The 23,180-nt window shown below is 41.5% G+C and overlaps 3 protein-coding genes across 7 annotated transcripts in view; 1 reads left to right on the forward strand and 2 right to left on the reverse strand.

The window, feature by feature from the left end:
* foxj3 (forkhead box J3) overlaps positions 1 to 11,642 on the reverse strand; it is a 72,691-nt gene extending 61,049 nt beyond the window's left edge. The window contains exon 1 of one of the 2 annotated variants that reach the window (XM_018700579.2): positions 11,358 to 11,642. The gene's annotated coding sequence lies outside the window, so the exon portion shown is untranslated. Of the gene's footprint in view, positions 1 to 6,845; positions 6,884 to 11,357 lie in introns of those variants that run through there. The other variant, XM_018700580.2, reaches the window with a different exon arrangement.
* A 3,414-nt stretch (positions 11,643 to 15,056) lies between these two features.
* Positions 15,057 to 18,746, forward strand: ppcs (phosphopantothenoylcysteine synthetase). 4 transcript variants are annotated; one of them, XM_018700585.2, is made up of 5 exons: positions 15,103 to 15,192; positions 16,764 to 16,884; positions 16,982 to 17,516; positions 17,609 to 17,712; positions 18,041 to 18,746. In XM_018700585.2, exons 3-5 carry the CDS (start codon positions 16,985 to 16,987, stop codon positions 18,365 to 18,367), a joined length of 963 nt encoding a protein of 320 aa, XP_018556101.1. In that variant the 5' UTR covers positions 15,103 to 15,192; positions 16,764 to 16,884; positions 16,982 to 16,984; the 3' UTR covers positions 18,368 to 18,746. The 4 variants fall into 4 exon arrangements, with proteins under 4 accessions (XP_018556102.1, XP_018556100.1, XP_018556101.1 ...); XM_018700587.2 differs by having other exon boundaries at positions 15,114 to 15,169; XM_018700586.2 differs by lacking the exon at positions 16,764 to 16,884 and having other exon boundaries at positions 15,057 to 15,169.
* utp3 (UTP3 small subunit processome component) lies at positions 18,617 to 23,165 on the reverse strand. The gene is given in 18 exon segments (XM_018700583.2): positions 18,617 to 18,899; positions 19,022 to 19,129; positions 19,770 to 19,836; positions 19,919 to 20,055; positions 20,154 to 20,291; positions 20,532 to 20,628; positions 20,715 to 20,755; positions 20,917 to 20,988; positions 21,098 to 21,217; positions 21,219 to 21,254; positions 21,352 to 21,473; positions 21,580 to 21,648; positions 21,732 to 21,837; positions 21,933 to 21,989; positions 22,085 to 22,123; positions 22,125 to 22,142; positions 22,573 to 22,660; positions 22,947 to 23,165. Coding segments are annotated over 18 exon segments (1,422 nt in total). The 5' UTR covers positions 22,964 to 23,165; the 3' UTR covers positions 18,617 to 18,809.
* Positions 23,166 to 23,180: the final 15 nt, after the last annotated feature.

Raw genomic sequence — 23,180 nt, forward strand, 5'->3', positions numbered from 1 at the left:
GTCCATGTTTCGTTTTTGGTCTCCTTCAAATGAGGTGCTTTTGTTCAGGATGACTCACTCGGTGAAAGTGGCGCATCATGTGCCATGCGACATGAGTCACCGCAAAGGAGAAGGGCAGAGAGACCTATAACGTGCTAACTCCTGACCTGGCCCGTGTTGTTCCCCACTGACCACAAACCTCACTCTGGTAAAACAGCACTAACCCTCGATGACCTGCAAACTGTGGAGTATGAAGGTCAAAAAATATAATATTTGAAAAGTTAAAACTTATTTATATCCTGTCTATATCTTCTTGGGACAAAAATCAACAAACACTGCTGTTATGAAAAGTCTCATTTCGCAGTGTAAAAATCCATTTATTGCATCATATCGACAAGGAAAATTCTGCTCAGTTCTCCGTCTCTGACTCATAGGTATATGAGGGCTTAGTAAGCAGATAAATAAAGAGAAATTAAAAATGAGAACTTAGGCATTATTTTTGTTTCAAGACTTTCATATCCATATTCTCAGAAAGTGGCATGATTAGGATGAGAATAGATACATGTAAAGATAATTTGTATTTATTACTACTGACATACTGCATGAAGACACAACATCTGGTGAATAAGGAACAAGTCACTGCAAAATAAGGCAGAGCAGGGTTGATTTAAGGTCCCAACACAAAGCAGAGAGCAGCTGGCTCCCTGTTCATAGTCCCACTCATATCTAAATATTTTTAACACAGTCTGCCCCCCCAAAAAAATGCCCAGCAGAAGCTAGAAAGGTTGGGGACTCTTCAGGGAACCACACTGTATCACAGATTAATCTATGTACAAGTTAAGAAACCTGTTGACTGCCGGGTTAGATGACTGTGAAACCGCAATCTGGTGTGAAGACATAAATGACCTCAAAATGTGCTCGCTGCCATTCAGAAATGACTATTCAGTGTTTCACCTTGAAAGCTTTTTTTTTTTTTTTGCAGCGGTTGCAGTGTCCCAAAGTAAAGGTGGTGACAGCGGTGGCGACAGCGGTGGTTGGGCGGCGTTGACGTCATAAGAACCTCTGCTGCTACCACAACAATACACAGCCTACAACCAAACATGTGACTCCCTCAAAATAAAATCAAACTTTACTTATAATATGTTTTATGAGGGAAATTTTAAAAAGTTGAAATTTATTATTAAGCTACACATTTTTTTCTGATGAATGTCACAAGACAAAATGACTGTATGACTACAGGAAATATTATCTTTTTATAAGTAATAAATCCTTAATCGTCTTTCTAATGGTTCTTTGGTATTTTTATACGTTTGAATAACTAAACTCAGCCTCTAACTACACAACAAAGACAACTTATTGCTGAAGCTGACTTTATTAGTACACAGTATTTCATGCAATACAGCAATCTGACAGATTGGAAACTGCTGCCATTTATGAACCAAGCAGCTAAGTGTTAGTAATAGCTAAAAACAGGGGAAAATGGTGAAAAAAAAAAAGTTTTTTGATCTGTACTTTCGATATGGTAATAGGCTGAAAATGCCTTAAAACGTTCACTTGTCCCACAAACATTAGTGCCTAATTGTCATCTGACATACATATCTGCCATGTGACATATTCTGCTCTCCTTCGCCTACAGTCTGTGGTGATGCACAGGATAACATCCTCTCTGCAAAAACTAGACTAGAGTATGTTGCACATTGTACACGAATCGTTCTACCACGGCCACACGCTAAAGCAAGATGAAATGAATCGCACAATAGAAACCTACTGACGTCAGGCTAGACTATCATGTCATCATCTCCAGACATGTCAAAACCAGACCCTTCAAGATTCAATTCATGTTGAATAATTAGCAGTTCAGATGTGACTTTGAAATAAATGGATGCAGCTCGTTCTAGCTTCAGAACTGATTTGCATCTCTTTTGCCTGAAAAGCATATGTGTGGTTACGTGGCAAATAATGTGTGGTGCCGTAGTGAATTTTTGGGTGTGACCACACTTTGCACAAGAGCCAGTAACACAAATAGTTAATTGGCACCAGTATTACCAGTGCTGATCTGCAGCCCAGCCTCTTGGTTCAGTAGCAATATTCTAGCAAACCACACAAGCAGCAAATAGAGGTACATGCTTCTTGTTGCCAACTGAGCAGTGTAGCGTATAGGCGACGATGTAGGTGTGACACTGAACTGAGCAATTTTGCATTTGGGCTTTTATAAAGGCACCAGGAGGATTTCAGTGAAAGCCAAATGTTTGATAAAACAGAATAGGGAAATCAAAATGCTAGAGTGGTGGTCAAAGTGGTTCACCACTGGGACCTCTTAAAAAGAAGCAAAAACATGACAAAATTCATTGGAGAACACAGACAAGATAAAAAAAAAAGAGAGGCAGTCATTTCGGATGACTAAATAGGGATTATCAGGCATAAACCCAAGCAGCAATCAGCATTAACCAAAGACTTGATAATTTGTTCCTCTCCAATTATAGTCACTTTTGTCAGAGCATCATTTTGACTTTCTTTCACTGGACTCGCACAAAAAGGCAGAAATCAGAGCGCTGTGAGCTGCCTGCAGAACTTAGCTGGAGTGTGGCTGGGCTGTTCAGCGCACATTAAGTCATTTAAGTCCCTATGCTCACAGTTCCTCCCTAACCCCCCACTGTACACACCAGTAACCCCCCAGCACTAAGCCTTTCAGACCAAACGCTGCTCTGCCTTCTGCATCTTAATAAGAGGAGGGAAACTAGAAGGGAAGTGAAGGCATGGCAGTCTTTTAGAGGAAGCCGAATAAATGACTGAACACACACCCTGGGGCGGGCATGCCGGGGGGTTTCCAGGAGGTCGGAGCGAGCGGGGCCAATCATGTCAAGACGAAGGCGGCAGACTAAAACAAAACTGACATATCAAAGCAGCCAAGCCTTGTAGAAGGGAAAAGAGCAGCCAAGACACTGCATTCAACGGCACAGCTTGTTTCTGCTTCAATGAGAGACAACACAACCAAAAAACGGCAATTAGCGATTAAAGTGGAAATTCCATTCGCTGTAAAGCGGCATCTTTTTCCAATCAAACACCAGCTCAAACCGTCTGAGTGATCCTATGGTCTTTGATCCCACCGTTGTTTTCTTTTCAGAGGTAAGCAAACTGCAAACCCAGATTTTGGGAGACGGTTTCTGTGCCCTAACTTTTTTATCTCCCATCTTAATCCAAATAATATTTAAGAGCAACTGTTCAAACTTTAGCTTGACAGTACAGCCAAAGCTCTCTCATTACTAAAACAAACTAAAACAAACTGACTAGGCCTTGAGGCGACTTTCACTGATTCATGTAGATAAATGCTTTGTCTACATGTAGAAACCATAATCTCTGACAACCTGGATAAACTGGGAATGTGCAATATAAAAGAACACAGACATTGCAGGATTATGAGAGCACTTAAATGAGTTATGTTTTTAAATTGGCTTGATGAGAGCCAATGTGGCCTTAAACTCAGTTTGCTTCTAATGAGATATCAAAGCTCAACTGTTTACTACGTATCTCCTTTCCTTGTGATAATGAAGGGAATCCTCTGAGGTGGCTGCCATGCTGACACAGCCTTTAGGTGCTTAAACCCAAAAATGGGTGCATTAAGTGCATTTTAATTGACTTATATTTACCCAGTGTATTGTCTTGCAAATAAAAAAGATCCTCTGGCACTCCTAGAAGACTTAAAAAGTAGGTCACTCAGTCTCCTGTGAGTCATAGATTTTGGCAGGAGACCAAGAAGAGCAGGTATGGGAGAGAAGGAGCTAGAGCTGAGAGGGGCCTAATGGTTTACTGATACTATTTCATCGGTATCATAAAGATAATCAAGTTCACTTACAACTCTGTGCATTTTGTTGTACAATATGATATTAAGCAAAATTGGATGCAGAAGTTTAGGGAATTAAAACCAGAAAACTTCAGTGTTAGACACTTAACTGCATCATCAATTTACACACACAAAATTATATTTCTCCTCCTGAGGAACATTTCAGCTTAGTAACTGCATGCAAACTCCTCTACAGTCTTTTCATCCCACCATATAAATTTCCCTCAGTATGGCAGACACACAGATTTCTCAGATTGCAGGTGCAGTCTCGTTCCTCTCCGGGGCCAAGGCCCCGGGCTTTCCTCCCAGGGCCACAGCACCTTGGCAGAGTGGTTGACTTGCGGGGTCAGAGCTGGGCCTGAGATTTCCAAACAGTTACTTTTTTTGAAGGCGGTGACTCAGCCTGGTCAAAGCCGTCAGTCTCAGAGCCACCTAGGGACGAGCACATTTTGAGGAGGCGCTGGTTTGCACGTCTCAGGCCCTATGACCAACACACCGATACTTTCTTAATTACATTGGGCAACTGGCACAGACCACGTCGCCTCAGCCATCGAGCCCCTCCCCCAGCTAACCTCTCCGCCCTCTCATTCATCCACCCTAAGGGAGAGGCATGCAGGCCAGAGGAAGTATGACTCATCTGAGTAACAAGATGCATTCTTCTGAATTCTCTACAGACGTGTTGTTTGCTAAGTGAAGAGCACAGGAGAGTACGGCGCAGAGAGAGATAAAGAAAAAGAAGCACAGATACAAAATTGAACAATAATCAAGTGACAGGCTACGTGTGAGAGCAAGAGAGAGGGATGGGGTGGGAATGACGGGGCAAGAGCGAGTCATCACTTGTGTGGGTTTCCTGGTCCACACAGATCAACATTTCCTCCAACTCCACCGAGAGAATCCTTGGCCTCTGTTAGGGGTTTTCTGAATCACAGATGGAGATTCCAAGTACTACATCTAAGGCTAATCCATCAGGTTTCACACAGAAAAAGAGCAACAAAATGACGACAACAGAGAAAGGCTCTGACGTGCGATTCTGCTGAGCATGCAGAGGACAATGAGGCACAGGGCATTGGGGGTGGGGGTGTGTGAAGAAAAAGTGTTAAATCATCAGGTCTAACAGATCCACCGCAGCTCCTTCCCGACCAACACCACATCTGCAAATCTTGGCACTCGCCCCTACAGATCATGAGCCTCACACACACCACATCACACACGGGCTCCAACTTCTACATGAAGCTATTTCTGGACTAGCCCACATTAACGTCGTTTGAAATCTCAAAACAAACGGAGAGAGAAGCTACACATACACAGGGCCTTTGGGTACGATCGGCCGACGCAAAGCTGTTGAAATGCACCTTGTCTTGTGATTTCGTGATAAAAATTATCAGTCTCCCACCAGTTTTTCTGTCAGCACAGGATGAACCTGAGTGATGTGGCAGTAAACCACATCCTCAAAACTCCACTATTTAACCTTCCTAAGCAGGCTTAGGACTGTGACCTTAATTAACCCTGACCCTCTCTGACTTTCCTCTCTGAGTCTGCAGACTGTCATTCAAACATTGAGAAATTCTTCACAGTTGCTACACTGCACGCTGTAATAAGCCAATAAACCTACAAGAGCTGACATAATTGCGGCTTGTCTTGCACGCCTCCTTTACGGATCCTAACACTGCTGCAGTAAACAAGCAAATACCTTCTACAGAACAAATTACCCCACCGAACGTCACTGACCATCTTCACTAGGTGAATTAAGAAAAGCTGATTCACTCGGGGCTCCTTGGCTGTAAATTTGTGGCTGACAAGACAACCCTCCAAAGTCATGGTGAACTGCACACAGCATGCAGTGTTTACTCAGACTTATACACATGCACCAACCACCGCCTCCCAGGGCAGCAAGATTATCATATCCAATCAAGTCCGGTTTATGGTAGACGCTTCACTTGTCACTGCCACGGTATCAGCCCTAAATTGTCGTGTCATGCATGGCGCCCACAGTGGGGAGCTGAAGGTAACATCTGGGAATATGCGGTTATTAAATCATCATTTCTTGAAGAGATTTTAGTATAGAAGAAGTTGCCTGCATCTGGAAGATGCGTCATATATAAAAGCTGTGGTTGCTCATATACAAAGCCAGTTGTTGGTCCTACAGCTTTTAGTTTTTGGGGGGTTTTTTCTCGGTTCATAACTGTCAGAAGTCCCCCTCCTTTCTATATTAAAACTGTCTCTTGGTATTCAGCCGCTTTACCTGGAAGTGAATTTTTGTATCTGCTGCAGGAGCCACTGTAATGATTAAACCAGATACCAAATGGTATGATGAAAGCCCCGTTCTTATTACTTAAGCTGTGTCAGCTTAGCAAGCTCTTCTTCCTGCACACGGCCCTAATGTCTCCTAAGAGTGTGAATCATATAAGCATATCAATTGCTCCTACTGAGTAAAGAACAAAAAAGCTTAAGAAAAATACAGTGATAACTGAGGGCCCATCAAACTCAAGGACAAAGCATACAGTATGATGAATTATTAAACCCTTCAAGGCATTGAAAAGTCAAGTCAGTCTTATTCATTTAGGACTTGGCTATTCATTAGCGCCCGTCTAAGTAAAATCTCATATGACACAGCTTCAACATATACTGCATTTACTCTGAATTCTTTTGTTTTACATGTCGTTAAGCACCACATTAACTCCCCCTTTAAGGGAGTTGATTTGTAGGCCCCAATTTAATTCGTGCACTACAACCACCTAACACATAATCCATTTATATATATATATATATATATACACTTTTGCTCATGTGCCTCATCCAGTTCCTAGTCTTGAACTTAATGCAAAGATAAGATCAAACCAAACATTTATAATAGACTTACCACAAAATTTATTAGTCTTTTTGCTACCACAAGGCTGGAATGAGTCACAGAAACCACCATGAACTACAAGAGCGGCCAACCCACCCCCCCCGCCACCACCACCACCACTGCCGCCAAACCCCCACCCCCCACCCCACCCATTTCTCCTACACTTTCTAAACTTACCCAGCAAGCTGCAGTGTGGGTAGTTACAGCAGTTCCCCTGTAGAGAGAAGGGACCTGATTAGTCAGACTGGGGAAATAAATGGCTAAACACTTTGAGATAAAACATGTATCCGAGCAAATGTGCTGATAATATTAGGCAACGAACCAGTTGAATTAAACATCACATGCTTCCCTCACTGATTCATGTCCACATCCAACTGCAACCTGGGACATGAACTGGTGCATATAGGACTAGTTCACTGACAGATTCAACTCAATAGACTGGGAGGAGGTGGGATGAGGAGAACTAGGCAGTCAGTGTATTGCTGGATGAATAAAAAATGAAAGTGTAGTGCTTCAGTAAATTCGCTCTCTCCATCCCATGAGGAGGGTTGGTGGGTGAAGGGGTGGGGGTGACGGTGGAGTAGAGGCTCGTTTGAAAACTGAACCAGTGCTGCATTCCCACATCCACCCGTATCCAGCGAGGGGCTCTTTAAAAATTCATTAATTTACAGCAAAAATAGATTAAAGCACCCAGCTGAGCAAAACTCAAAATTTGGCTCCTGAATAACATTAATGATAAAACATCTCCCTCAAGCCCAGGGGGTTTTGCCTGAAGAAACAGTGCTGGCTTTTTTCACCTTACAGCACCTTGAGAATAATATATTTTCAATCATTACTAAAATAATGCATTTCTAATTGTCATTTTTAATTACGCTTTTCTTCGGATGAGAATAAAAAGGGCTGAGCAAAAACCTGCAAAAACTAATTAAAATCCATCCAAGGATATGCCATTCCCATGATGCCATGCCAATGTCATTCTATTCACCATTTGATATCTCAGCTACAGAGACTCAATGACAGCTGCTCCAGGCCCCCAAAAACGCCTAGAACTGCAGTTACAGTAATTGCTCTGGCCAGCACTAAATGAGGTTCACTTAAGTGCAATTATCCCCCTCTGATCTCTCACATAAAGAGACTTCTTTAACATGGAGAAGTGGGCTCACACAATGTGACTGCAAACAAGATTCAAATTGGAATCAGGGAGGCATTTCCAGCAGATGAATGGCTTCATAGCTCATCTGCATTCTAGTGATGCACGGCGTTGCTAATGAAGACTGAGCCAGTCCCCTCTCACCAACACAAACCTCCATAAGAGTAAAACTTCACACTGGATATAAGCAGAGTACGGGGGTAGAAATTTCCAAAAAAATGCCCAGTTGTTTGGCGTGAGCCGCATTAGACGGACAGCCTGGACTCCACGCAGAGTAAACAGCTGTTAAAAAGAAAAGGAGGATCCTTTTCTTTATTATTTTTTGCCCATCCAAGGTGAAAAACCCACCGAAGGACAAGATGACGAGCAAAGCGAAAAGAAAGAAGCTCCAACCTAAAATAACTTCACATTGCCAAGCTAAGAGGAACTGAAACAGGCCCACTTTGGATTCGGACCAAAAATAAGTCATTGTAAAAAAAATACTAAATGGAGGCCTCTGACCAGCAGCATCACCCCTATGCCATGCCAAAAAAACATATCAGCCAGTCCTCATGAATAAATTGCCATCTGCCAATCGCATAACACAATAGGTTTTCAGCCTTAGGGGGAAGATGTAGCGGTCTAATAGGGGTTGCTACAGAGGGTACCTGTTGGGTGCTGTCCAACTACACAGGGTGGTGAGGGAGGGGGTGTGAGGGGCTGTGATGGCCATTCATGTTGCCACAGGCTCAACTACCACCAGGAGTCTGATAACTGCATCTCACGGATGGCCATTTGAATAATCACTTCAACAAGGGGAGAAATTAAAAAGCCTCTCAGTGAGATGGGGCTAGGCACAGGGCCACATGCTGAATTCCAAATGAGGCACTGGTATTCAAAAAGTAGAAACCCATTCTAAATTCACTCTACTATACCAGCTAACTGACCCCTGACATCTATCCAAATTAGCTCCACATCGTGTCATTATTCTATTTAATCTATTAAATTATACACCATCAGCCCCTGAGCTGAACATCATCTGTGACACAATGATGAAACGTCAATATTTATTTACACATAGTTATTCTATAGTGCTTGTCTTCTACAGATGATGACAAAGTAATTTTCCTACAGAGATGATAGATGATTGTGCTAGCAGCGACACAGACACACACACGCTAACACACACACAAACACCAAAGAGGAAGACCTTGGAGAAGTAGGCGTCCTGTTTTTAAACCATTAGGCAATAGACTTTTCAAACACCACTGCAGGCTAAAACCACCATTAACGAGAAGCTGTATCACATCCTCCCATTCACACTTTTAAACAGTTACTGTGAGAAGACACAGATGTGTAATCTTTTGCCGTTCACTCTTCGCAGCTCTTCAGTCCATTCATCAAAACCATGAGGTTGTTTTGGAAAAAAAAAGGGGGATGGGGGGGTGGGGTCGATAACAAGGCATTAACTCTGCTCAGTGTGATTTAAGAGTGAATAACAAAGAATTGTCATTTTACTAAGAATGTCTACACTTATAAATCAACACAAATGTATGAAAAATATCCTTTAAACATCAGCCTGCGCAACATCTTCAGTCATGAACAAACTGCTTATAAACTAACAGCGTTTGATGCATGCAATAGTGGCTCTCTGAGGAGCAAATTTTTACAATGTGTGTGCCGTGATTCATATTTCTGCACGCAATCTGTAAAATGGCACGCGTCGGCTGTACTCCAGGTCTATTCTTTAACAGCCAGCCAGCAAACAACAGCAAAATGTCACTTTCACTGTCTATGCCAATTATTCCACTGCTGTGTTTCACACAGTTGTTACAATTGGCAGAAAGTTGCAGCTTGTAAAACAACACTCTTTCTAAAAAGCTGAATTTCGTGAATGGCATCATGGTCTAAAGGTATGTATAGTGAGGCAGCTGAGACCTATCTCAGACTAAAGAGAGCTAAACTGCCTCTTTAGCATCATTTCTTGAAACTTGGAACAAGAGAAAGTGCAATAGCAGGATAATTCACCGAAAAAGTGGTAAACAAGTAACATTAATTTCTAGACAACGTGCCAAATGAAACTACTCTGGCTCTGCTTACCTGGATGGAGTACCATCCAAACTTAAACACCATGTGTCCTCAGCTTCATGCACAGATAGCCTTGGTCCAGACAGCTAGCTGTAGGCTTGCTATTTAAAGGATGGGTGATTAAGAAGCAAACCAGGTCTGACCTTTGATTGTGGGTGCTGACTAAGGCTATGGGCATTTTGTTAGTTGAAGCATAAGGTCTGGCAGGGTTGGGATGTTTGGGAGGGAATTTAATGTTTTGTTTTAGTCATAAATTCAACCTTTTTATGCTGAATTTGAGGCAAAATGAAACTAAGCATGAGAGTATATGATGATCAGATAATAATTTGCACCTCGCTGCACCTCAGTAATTTCAATAAGACCGTGACTTCATTGATAAAACTTGCACAAGTTGACAGCGAGGCAGATTAAGAGTTCAGTCATCCATCCTCTAATAAAGGCCGTCAGGATAAAGCAAGGACACAGTTTTGTGTACAGCTGCACGCAAATGCCACAGCTGTTTAGTTTAAAGTTGCAGCATTAACTAATCAGTGTCTGCCCTGTGCGATCACACACCAACTGGTTGAAACATCAAAGCCGAAGGGGAGCATGGCCTGAGAGATGTCTTTGCACACAGGAACAAATATTTAACTGCAACACCGTCTGTGCCACCTCAGGGCAATCCACAAGGGTACACCACCAGAGGCGAGAGACAGCCCTGAGATCAAAGTCAGAGGCATAAAATTCACCTGAAACGCGCTTTTGCACTTGTTGATTGTCCAGCCACATGACAAACCTGCGCCCTGTCATACGCCTCGACTAGTTTTACATACGTGGATCGTTATTTTGTGGAGGAATTTATTAGCCGACCGAGAAACAGACGATTGACAGACGAGAAAAACACGCTGCAACAGCTGTGAGTCAAATACCATCAGAGCACGCAGGAAAGCCAAATGACACTGGGCTCTCTCACACACACAGACGCACACACACACACCTCATGCTGGACACACAGCGTCTCACATACCAAACAGCTAGCTAACGATAGCTGTTGGAGGGCTGGGATAGGTCATTATATCCCCCCTAACGCGAGGAAAATACACACACACACCTAGTCCTGGCCCAGGAGAGAGCGCCGACAACGCTCAGCTAAAGTTAGCTGGCTACCAAAACTGGCTAGCTAGCTGTCAAAGTTGCCCTGTCAGTTGTCACCGGTTGCACGGCGGTGCTAGCAGGCTAACGCAAGAGCTGTCAACTTGGAGAGTTACAGCAACACGGCCGGGGTGTACTAACGCTGACCACGGGGCGACACTGACTGGCTCTCTGGGAAAAGAGGTGTCCCCGCACGCCCCGCCACAGCGAGCGGAAAGCGGTGTGTCAGGGGCCTGTTCACCGGGCTCAATCCCCAGAACTTCAGTGCAGCTCACTTCCCCGTTAAAGTCGTCCATTTCGTGGGCCTTAGTTCAACTTCCATGCCCGTGTAGCTCACTTACTCTGGGTGAAAGCTGCCGTGTCGGTGGCTCTCTGTAATCCTCACGGTAGTTTCAGAGTAACTGCCCCCTCCCCTTCCGTCCACCTCCTCTTCTTCAGCTAGCGGGAGCCCCCCAGGAGTGTCCTGCGCTCTTGACGTTATCGTCCTGTGCAAAGAGCCACCGTAGCCGTAGCTTCGCCGGTGTGCCCGCGGTGCCGTGGCGTCCCTCCTCAGTTTCTCTCCGCCTTCTCTCGTTCGCCTTTCTCTCGGCGGCCGAGCCAACATCCGGGACTCTCTCTCTCTCCCCCCCGCCCCCTCCTCCGGTTTGGTTAAGTGCCCGGAACTACTTTCACATAGGACGACGCACATGAAGCTTTTTTTTCCCCCTCTCCGTCTCACCACCCCTGCCGCCACAGAAACTAGCGCGCGGTCGAACGCACAAGCCCACAGTGGAAACAGCAGTGCGTGCAACCCACGCAAGACGATTATCTGTAGCCTCATCAATAAATTAGCTTTATTTAGAAAGCACTGTCTGTGAATATCTCGACCTCTAACATGGGCCATCACCCAATAAATAAAGACACAATAAAATAAGTCAGCATCACAGAAAAGAAGCAGATAAAAGTAGAGGATTGTTCACTGTCTGATAAGTCAACTTTTATAAAGGTGGAGGAAAAAATTCAGATCCTTTACTTAGGTGAAAGTACAAATACCACACTGAAAAAGTACTCTGTTACAAGTAAAATTCCTGCAGTGAAAATATTACTTGAAAGAAAGTGTGTGGGAATAATCAGGAAAACATGAAGAATTAAAAGTAAAAGAAAAAATGGCCCAGGTGACTGTCATACTATTATATATCATTCAATTATTATGACTCATGGATTAATGCAAAAGCAGGTGATTTTGAACTATTTTGTTTGGTTATTTTCACTACAGATGAACCTGTTAGTTCTTTTATCAACTAACGACTGATTGTTTGGTTTGTAAAAATTCTGAAAATTGTGAGAAATACCCATCACAGTTACCCAGAGCCCAAAGGCACATCATCAAATAAAAAAGGAAAAGCAGAAAATCCTCTTATTGATGAAGCTGTAACCATGTAACATTTAACATTTTTTTGCTATTTAATTTTTTGTCAGCTGTCATTTAAACTGTTCTTTAAAAAAGACAATTAATCAATAATCAAAATCACCTCTTCATTCTCTGTCGACCAGCTACTTGATTAACTGACGGATCATTTCAGCCACATCTCTGGTTGGTCTCTGGGTAGCTGAGGAAATAATGAAATGTATAGTGGGGACCAGCAGGGGCAAAACAACTGATTTTTGCCTTGGGGCCCCTCAGCAGGTTAAGCCCTGATTGTATACAACAAAAAATAAATAATAAAAAATAACAACAACTGACAAGAAAACACACGGCTGATAAAAACAACAAGATTCTGATCTATAATTAAATATGCATCTATCAGGAGTCTTTTTAGGTGCTGTAAGTGTTCCTGCTTTTAACCTCACTAGAGACCAGATACATGGGTTTACATATAGGATTATTGCATAATTTAACTATTGGGGGAAAAACTAACTAGTGTCATTTATTTATTCATTTTCAGTGCAGAGGAAAAGTCACGTAGTTCCCTATACCATGGTATAAATGCTGTTTCAAAATCCTGCTGTTGAAATATTGAATTTATTCATTCATTCTTCTTTTTTTTCTTGACCTAAAAATAGCCCCATTTAAATGAAGTGAGTTTTAAAAAAATGTATTGCCCTTTAAAATCCCACCATGTCTAACTCGTCACTGTGCAATGTACTTTACTTAACTTTACTCCCAGGAGGATATGACCTCAGTGTCCTCAGTGGTATCTACAGACATGGGAGTCATGAGTCCACTGAGTTGACCTTGTTTTAATTTTATTTTCTTTCCTGCTGTAATATAACTGTTATTTTGCCAAATGCTAGTTTTCTATAAAAAAAAATGCTTTATGGTTTTACTAATAACTGTATGTGCTTTCTCTGCACTCAGAAGGCTGTAGGTTCAGTGTGTGTGGGCCTATAATAGAGACAATCAGGAAAATATCAGTATCACTGTCTCCAGCAGTGGAAAACAGTGGGCCTGTGAAAAGCCTACACACCTCTCTGATATTTTTGATAGCTTAGTAACTAAGTTTGCAACAGTGACTTCTGACTTATCAAATGCAAACAGCCTAGTTGATTCTTGAACTAACACACAGGTGAACTGGCTCATGAAAACCTGAACCATGTCTCAGTTTATCTGTTTATTCTAATGGTGTCTTAGTTGATAAGTTTTTATCCACACGTGAATAAATATATCGACAAACTTTGCGGAAACTGATCAGATTAAACCACATATTCAGTGACTGTTGTGATCGTCCATTCAGCAGTGCAACAGCGCCACCTGTGGGCTGATCAGTAGGACTGCTGTTATTAATACAACACCCTGACAGAGTGAAGTCAAATGATCAATCATTTTTTAATATTTACAGAGATAACTGATAAGGACTGGTCCTGCCCAGTGTTGTCTAATGACAGGGTTATAAAATCTGGAACAAACTTATTTCAACCACATTATTTTCAACATACCTCCGCAAAGGGTTTTAGGCAATGACTTCTTTTTTTTAATGAATAAATTTAGCAATATTCATTTTTTTCTCGTAAATTATTTTTTTAAAAAATCGCTCTTCTTGTATTTAGCCTCATCAGAGGAAAAAAGAAAAGCTTTTTAAAAATATTTTATAATTATATCAAGTCATTCAGTCAAATCCAGAAGAAAAAATAGATTAAAGAATATGTCAAGAGTTAAATGTCAAATGTCAAATCTGTAGTACATGTGTTTGTAGCAGTCTGGTGCAGATTGGATTCCCAACTGAATCTTTGTGGCTTAAAATTGAAATCTGATGATCAATAAATTCTGTTATACAAATTATTTCTAAACCTAGTTTATATGAAGTGTGGGGGAAATGGAAAACACTGAGAAGAAACTACAGATTTCAGATATTCGGTGTTATTTAGAATTTCTCTCTTTTTTCATTTTCTATTTTATATATGAATGTTGTTACACATCCATAATGCACCACAGGAACCATAACTGTCAAATAAATGAAGCACAAACCCCAGCACTTTTATATAGGCTACTTAGTATTTTATGTATTTTAACGTAACAATCTAATGTTTTTTAATATTAATGTCAATGTCTCTCTGTCCTTTTATTACTTCTATTGTCTTACATGTGCTGTGTACTAACAGGGTTTTGTATTTTTGTGACAATGACAATAAAGCTTTATATCTACATGAGAGATTCAAATAAATAGAATTTTACAAAACTCACCAATAATAACAGGTCCAACTGTGCACCCAGATCCATCAAAAAACTTTTGACAAATTGGATTTCAGTTTATGCCATTCCAACGTTTCCAAACTATTCACAAAAAGTCAAGAGTCAGAGGAGACAGGGAATCAGCTACAGATATTTCAAGTCGCTTTTTTTTTGTCACGATACTTGCTGAGTCAGTGGGACTGTCCAGTTCAAAAGATCCCCTTTCAGAGAAATTCCCCTTTTCCTCTACGAGACTATCTGATGATGCTAATGTTTCATAAAGTCTCACACCTCTTATGAAAGCGAGAAAGTGACTGACGCACTGCTGCTTCACCATCCTGACTGAAAAACACCATGTGTGTTAACGGCAGTACCGCTACCCGCCACTGGGGGCGCTGACGGTTTTCTCCTGCGTTTAAAAAGACCAACGAAACTCCAGCTTACTGACTTCAGGAAGTGCAGAAGTTGTTGTCAAGCTGCCTGAGAGCAACCCCGAGACCGAAAGTAAGGCATTAGCACTTTTGTCTGTAAGTATTACAACAAAATAGAGTTGCTTTTTGTTTCATTCAGGTTATCTTCACGGCGGTAAGTTATTTTTCAAACAGCAAGTGACGTTACGTGCTGTCATTTTGCACAAGAGGGGACTAAACCTAAAACCTAAACCTTGTTTTTCTTACGTCATGTTACTTAACGATTTCCGATAAATTCAGAAAGTTAACACCTTATTTTTGACTTCGATAAACATATTTGAGTCCGTGTTTTCTGTGGTGTCAGCTGCCAGCAAAGAGACTTTACTGGGTAAAATGTCAAATTCATGCACGCACTCTAAGGCAGTGATAGAAAGTAACTAAGTACATTTACTCAAGTACTGCATTTAAGCAGTTTTGAGGTACTTGTACTTAACTTTAGTACTTTAATAATTCTACTCCGCTACGTTTATTTTACAGCTGTAGTTACTACTTACTTTTAAGATGAGGATTTATTTCCAACATTTGGAAATATAACACGTTTTTAAAAAACACATGTGTCAGAGAAAAAAGTCCAGAAACAAATTTGTGTATCAGAACTTTTTCTTCCCCTTTCCCACAACCCCTCAGATTTAGTATTTCTAATATACTTTAATACTTTTACTTTAATGCTTTATCTACATTTTGCTCCTATTACTTACTAACTTTAACTTCAGTAGGATTTTTCATGCAGCATTTTTATATTACTGTCTTGGTACTTTTACGCAGAAAAGAATCTGAATTCTTCTTCCACCACTGCTCTAAGGTTTGTGCACACTTTAAAAAAAAAAGGTAAATTAACACAATGTTATTGTAAGGATTTGTAAAATAGTGTGAAGTCTAGTAACATACTGTGATTTTAAAGTTTATGTGCATCAGGTTTTTGTTGAATATGTTTCATGGTGTTGATTCAGCATTTGTAGTTTGTCTTGCTGATGATGAAATGTGTTGTGTTATACTGAGTTTCTCAGTAAAACCTCAACACCACCACAAACTGCAGCAAAAAGACCATGAAGTTGACTCAAGTTGACTCTATAAAATAGTCTCAGTGAAAATTTAAAGATCCCCTCCAGGCATGTTTGAAGAAATATAAAAACAAACTGCTTAGAGTAATAATTTGTGTCTAATATGGTTTTTACAATGGCATCTAAAAACTTTCCAGAGTCATAAATATGCAAATAGGTATTTTAAACACTGTGGTTTGTTTAAATGTGTTAAAGGGGAGAGCTGGGTTAATACTGGATATTTGAGGCTGACACAGAGTTAAAACTGTCATAACGGTGTATTGACAGACATATATTTTATCACACAAACACATAATTCATGCAGATGTTTTTTAGAAGGATTCCTTCCCTTTGTAGTTGAAAAATAAATTTGGCAGTGCTCTCTAGTGGACAAACTACATAATGGCGTCACGGTTTTTAAATTACCTCACATTTCTACTTTGAATTTCTATGCTGCCACATTAGTTGGCATATTACTTACAATTTAGTACTGGACTTCCATAAACTTGTGGGAGTTGCTGGTCTAAACTGGTTCTGCAAAGACAGGATTATTCAGATGTTTAATGCAGTATATGTTTTTTCTCATAGGATTCACTGCTGCAGCTGTGTCTGATTTCTACTGTCTATCCTTCATTAAATCATCAGAGGTTATTATCTCAGACTTTAGACTCACTGCAGAACAACAAAACACATTATTTATTATTAGCAGGTGAGCTAAACTGATGTTGAAAGTTCCCATGTAAACACAGGTCTGACACTCTGCTGCATAAACCCCCCTTCTGACAGTGCTTTCTCTCTCTCATCAGATAATGGCTGAGCCCAGAGTATCATCCATTGACGGGAAGTTAAATGAAGAATTTGCCGTTCCCTCCCATGTCGAGGAGGTTAAAGAGAAGATGTCTGCCTTTGCCAAGCATCACGCGGCCGCAGGTCGCAGGGTGGTTCTCATCACATCAGGAGGCACCAAAGTTCCCCTGGAGTCACGCACCGTCCGCTTCCTCGATAACTTCAGCAGCGGCCGACGAGGAGCCTGCTCAGCAGAGTATTTCATAGACTCTGGCTACGCTGTCGTCTTCTTGCACAGGCATCGCTCCCTCTACCCTTACACCCGTACGTTCTCAACCATCAACATGCTGGACGCCCTGCAGTTCAGGAGTGATGAAGCATTTGGTAACTCCGGTGAAGTGGTGGTGAACCAGAAGGTGCTTCCGAATATTGCCAAAGTGCTGAAGAGATACCAAGAGGTGAAAGACAGCAGGCTTCTCCTGCCCATTGAGTTCAGCACTCTGTCAGAGTATCTGCATCTTCTCAAAGCAGCAGCGCAGGCGCTCAGCACAATAGGTACAAATCAACAACAGATTTCAGGTTGAAGCTGTGGCTCTTCTCTCACATGTTATTCATAACTTGTCCTCATATGTTTATTCTACACTTAGGATCCATGGCCATGTTTTACTTGGCTGCAGCTGTGTCCGATTTCTACATCCCTGCATCTGAGATGCCTGAACACAAAATCCAGTCTTCCAATGGTCCTCTTCAAGTGAGTGTTTTTTGATTTGTTTTTTAGCCATGCTCATGACTTGGCTTTAGGTTTGGCAGTGTTGATCTATGGGTTTCTTGTTTATTCATCACTTTTGATTATGATTTAATACCTGCAAAACTAGTGACATTCCCTTCAGCCTCAGCTGTAGCAAATGTTTGCATACTAACAAGAAAAACTAAGATGGCGAACGTGGTAAGCATTCTAGCGTAGCATGAGCACAACAGCGTTCAGCTCAAAGCACTGCTGTGCCTAACTGCAGCCTCAAAGCATGGCTCAAGACCCAATCTTGTTATTCACAAGAATTTAAGTTTTTCCTCTCCTTCAGCTCAGCTTGAACATGGTCCCCAAGATACTGTCCCCGTTGGTGAAGGACTGGGCACCACAGGCGTTTGTCATATCTTTTAAGCTGGAAACCGACGCGGCCATCCTGCTGGACAAGGCTCGACGGGCTCTGGAAACCTACAGGCACCAGGTGGTGGTGGCCAACGTACTGGACTCTAGACGGGGTTACGTGGTGGTGGTGACCCCTTCCACTCAGGCTGAGCTGATCCTCACCGAGGAGGATGTGAAGAATGAGGTGGAGATAGAGGAGAGGATCGTGAGCAACCTGACGTCGGCACACCAAGAGTTCATAACTCAACAAGTGGGTTGATGGGTCGTCGCCCAAGTCAGCGAAGTTGTGTCTGTGCTCTTCCCTGTTCCTGCGCTTGAGTTTGGCTTAAATTCATACCTGCCTGTTCTGCTGACAGTGTTACAGTGTATCCAGTATGTTGTATGGTTGCATTAACCTTAGTGATAACTGTAACTATAAACACATCATGCCTTCCCTCCTCCTTTTTACCTGTTCTAAAATGGGCCTCTATGGTTATAAGACAGTCTCTCTGCAGGGACAATATACAACTTATCGACAGTTTATAAAATGTTTATTCACTGTGCAGGACCCCAGGACATTTTTATGTCTTTTCTACAACAATGACTACTGGTTGAACAGTTCTGTGATATGTCACCTATAATAAACATTTACAAGTACAGTCCATCTGTATTTTTTCCATCCCATAGCTACACCTGGCTTTATATTTTGGACTCTGTCTTGGTTACTTAAGTTTGATGCTCTTCTTGACACCAGCACGAATACCAGACATCTCTCCGCTGTATCTCGTCTCCTCCCGACGAACATCCCGGACCTGGCGAATATAAACAACATTTGTTTGACATTATCAGCATAGACTCTTGATTAAAACTAATGAGCCTGCAGACGGTCCCTGGAAGCTTTATGATAAATATCATCAATGAGTGGAATACAAACCTGTCCCTTTCTGCGGATTTTGGCCCGTCTGAACTTCTCTCTGTGCTTGACTCTGGGATTACGGTCAATTTTCTTCCTCTTTGGTGTCAGCCCCTTGTTCTTGGCCATCTGTGGACAGGGTAGAGACACAGTTAGAGTAAATGTTCAGAAGTGTTTTTGTGAGATGATCCAAAACTTCTGAAAATCCTTCCCCCCTCTAAAAAATTATTTTCTCTGTTTAACAAACTATAAAAAGGGGAAAAGCAGCCATAACAGGAAACTAAATATTTCTGTTTGAACATAATTTACTCTGGACCTGTCGCACAAATCCTTCTTTCATCGTTATTTTAATGACTCAACTTTCTCAACTTGTATCCTTTCATGTTGGTGTATTATCAATGTTGGACAGGAAACCTTATCACTGGGTTTGTCACTGTACGTCTTCCATATGTTATAAATAAAGTTGGTTTAAAAAACGCAGATTCTCTTTTCCTAATTCCTTATCAGTTCTCCTTTGGGTCTCGTGATGTTTTCTATCGAGGTGAAGGAAAAGTGGTTAGGAAAGGAGACTGTAGTCCTACAGATGTAAGTCCATAAACATCGACAACTTCCTGTAGTATATGTTGGACTAATCACCGGGAATCGTCTGTATTCACCTGATCTAATGGTGCTCTGTTTATACTGAACAGCTTTTCAAGTTACTCTGGCTGAGAAATGTCACAGCTGTGAACACTGATATTTCACTGTGTGACTGCTTGTAACTCAGTACCTGGTAAGTGATTCCTCTCTTAGCATCTGGATCCAGCTCCTCCTCCTCACTGTCATTCTCCGCCAACCTGCAACAGATTGAGTGTTTATTGGGCCGCCCCTGAATTAGTCTGTTCCCACCTGCTATTTCTAAATTCAGATCATACTTACTCTTCAGCTCCTGCGTCGTCGCTCTTTCTCTTCAGTTTCACTCGCTCCTCCATGTCTTTGTAGAAACGCAAAGCGGCTTCCTCGTCCAGGTCGGAGTCCGAGTCCTCCTCGACCTCAGGCAGAGTTTCTCCAGAGTCCTGCAGCCAATGTGCAGTCATTAGCTTTCCATATTAAACATCAACAACTGAGGATGTCCTTTAGGTCTGTGAAGGGAGCTCATCCAAAACTATCTCACCTTTTCCTTCTTACTGGAGACTCTGGTCTTCTTGCTCTCTGCTGGCCTCCCAGGTGCCTTATCTTTCTCCTCACCAGCCAGCAGTTTGCGAAACTGTGGTGCAAGCCGAGCATCCACTGCTCCCAGTTCATTGATGAGCTGTTGGAGAGTCAGTAAAGGGCGGCTTTCATATCACGGACCTGGATCCAAGTACACTTCGCCTCAAAGTCCAGTTCATTTGATTAGCAAACTAAAAAAGTCCAAACTAAAAAAAAAAAAAAAGACTACAGTGCATTCAGAAAGTATTCAGACCCCTTCACTCTTTTCAGGTCTCTTGACAGTTGGACATACATGATGAAAATAAATGTCCTAATACTGTGTGTCAGTGTGTGGACTTACATTTCTGTAGGTGAGCAGCCTTTCGATCACAGGGTGGTTATGAGCAGGAATTCGTTTTGCTTTCAGCACCAGGTAAAAGCTGATGTTTGTGCAGTAACTGTGGCAGGAAACAAAGATTAGTTGTCATTCAATGAAGGACAATGACGAGAACTGGAGATTTTAAGTTACAATTTCATGACTTACTTCAGATAAAGCTGCTGTTTTGTCTTGAGGTAGCCAGCACCCTTTAGAAAACAGGACCAAGGTTATTTAGAGTCACATATTTTATTGCCATAGATACACAGCTGCAATATTAAATGTTTCTTGGTACTCCCCAAAACACATCTACACTACAAGCTTACATCACATAATAAAAGTAGTAAGGATAAAAGTTAAATGCACTCACCTTTCCTGGTGGGATCTTTCCATCCTTCACCATCTGCATGAGGGGCTGCAGCTCATCCTTCAGTTCAGTCAGCTGTACACATAAAAACAGATATAATTCACATTTATTACATGTGTGTGTGTGTGGTTCATTAAATGTGAGATTGTTTAACAGGCATGTTTTGGGTGTATATGTGTTTTACCTTTGTCTTGAAGTCCTGAATAAGTTCAAGCAGCTCTGGTGATTCCTTCTTCAGAAGCTTCATTTTTTCCTTCTGAGACATCTGCTTTAGGTCTTTCACAATCCTCTCCTCTTTTTCTATCGGTCTTCTTTTCATCCTTCTCCTCTACTGCAAACTCCTAAACACAAAACAGCAGAAGTCAAACATAAAAAAAAAATCATCTTCACAGGTGGAATTCAACCAGGTGTAGAGGAGAGTTTTAAATAAAAAAATACCTGAAAAAAGTTTAGATCGTAATCCTCCTCGCTCAGATTTGCAGCCAAACGTTTCTGGATGTTTTTCGCCTCCTCTTCTTCCTCTTGTTCCTCAGCCTCCAACTCTTCTTGTGATTTCCCTTCTGTAATAACACAATTTAAATGTTGCACAAGTGAACTCTAGCCACACACACGACAAAATTATCATGAATTGCCTCAATAATATTACTGGAGATAAAAGATGCTCACTGGTGGTCACGTAATCAGAGTCGTAGAACATCTTCTTCTTCTTGCCCCACGCCAGTTCATTAGGAAGGTCTGGGAAAAACAACTACAGTTAAACAGGCAAGTTCCACCAAATAGTAAACAAAATCTGGATATAACTGATGATTTATTTTTACCTTCATCTTTTTTCTCCTCTAAATCGCTCTCCATGTCCTCATTCTCTTCCTCCTCCAGCTCCTCCTCTTCCTCAGACTCAGAATCGTCCAGAGGCATCACTTCCTCCTGTGAAATTCAGACGAGCGTGAATTTTTGCTCCTGGACCGAGTCGGTTTTAGGATAAATCTAAAACAAACGCAAAAACCGAAAAAGCGCATCACCTCATCGTCCATTTCCTCCACATCGCTTTCCATTTGAACGCCACGGGCGAGAAGATTCTGCCGGCAGGAGAGAGCAAAGGAGAAAAAGAGAAAGAGTGAGACCACTGAAACACCACAAACTCACTACAGAGCTATTAACAAAGTCAACTTACTGCAATCTTCTCGTCGTGAAACTGATCGATTTTGTCCTTTGGTGTACTGTGATGATTTCTGAAAGGAAGAAAGAAGACAGCTTCAACACAACTGACAGATGTGGTGACGGTCTTTAACGTATAACATCACAACGTGACATTAGATATTATCAGATACTTTGTTATAATATTTTCACATAGTACTAGCACCTGCAGTTAAACTCAAAATACTGTCACATTTATATTGCAGTCAAAGTACTGATTCAAAAATGCAAATGAAAACAACACAGAGAAGAAGGCAACTGCATACTGCCCAACAAGAATAATAATAATAATAATAATAATAACACTGAAAATAAGCAGCAGAAAGTGGACAGACTTATCAGTTATCCATGTAGGAAAATAACCTGTGTAGGATTTATTCAGGATTGATATATATGCAGAGTAACAGTAGTGTCAGACTTTGAAGTACATTTAAAAGTGACATATCTTCTGCTGAGTCCTCTTACCTTATCAGGGACAGGCATGTTCTTGTAGGCTTCAGGATCATCTTCATCATATTGCTCTGTCTTCTTCGGTCTCCGTGGTTGTTTAACTCTGAGCGGTAAAGAGGACAGCAGACAGATGTACTTAAATTCAGAGGACGCTTACTTCTCCCACATCTCCTCTGCCTATCGCACGGTACCAACTACACAAACCACAGTCTGTGTTCCTGCAGGTCCTATAGGAAATGTGGAGGGTCTTAGCGTCATGGTTATGAACTTATTAGACCCCAGACAGCTACAGTTTACTCCTCAACTCTTCTTTGACTTGTTTTTAACCTTAAATTAACAACCAGACTAAAACATGTAAACGTGCAGAAGCTAACTTTAGCCAAACTCACCTTTTTTGTCGAACCATGATGGAAGTGAATTAAGACTTCGCTGCTGCACGTCAGCAAACAAACGTTAAAATAATAACTAAACAACACGTTTAACCTCCGGTGCCAATGTTAGAAGACTGAACCAAAAGAAAACTGTAAATATTCAGATGAGTTGTGTGAGATGAACACACTTCTACCCTGGTTACCATGTGCTTCCGTGAGTTCTTCTTCTCGTGCAGTTTTAATGGCACAGCG

The sequence above is a fragment of the Lates calcarifer genome, linkage group LG20, assembly GCF_001640805.2.
Source record: "Lates calcarifer isolate ASB-BC8 linkage group LG20, TLL_Latcal_v3, whole genome shotgun sequence".
Taxonomy (NCBI): Eukaryota; Metazoa; Chordata; class Actinopteri; family Centropomidae; genus Lates; species Lates calcarifer.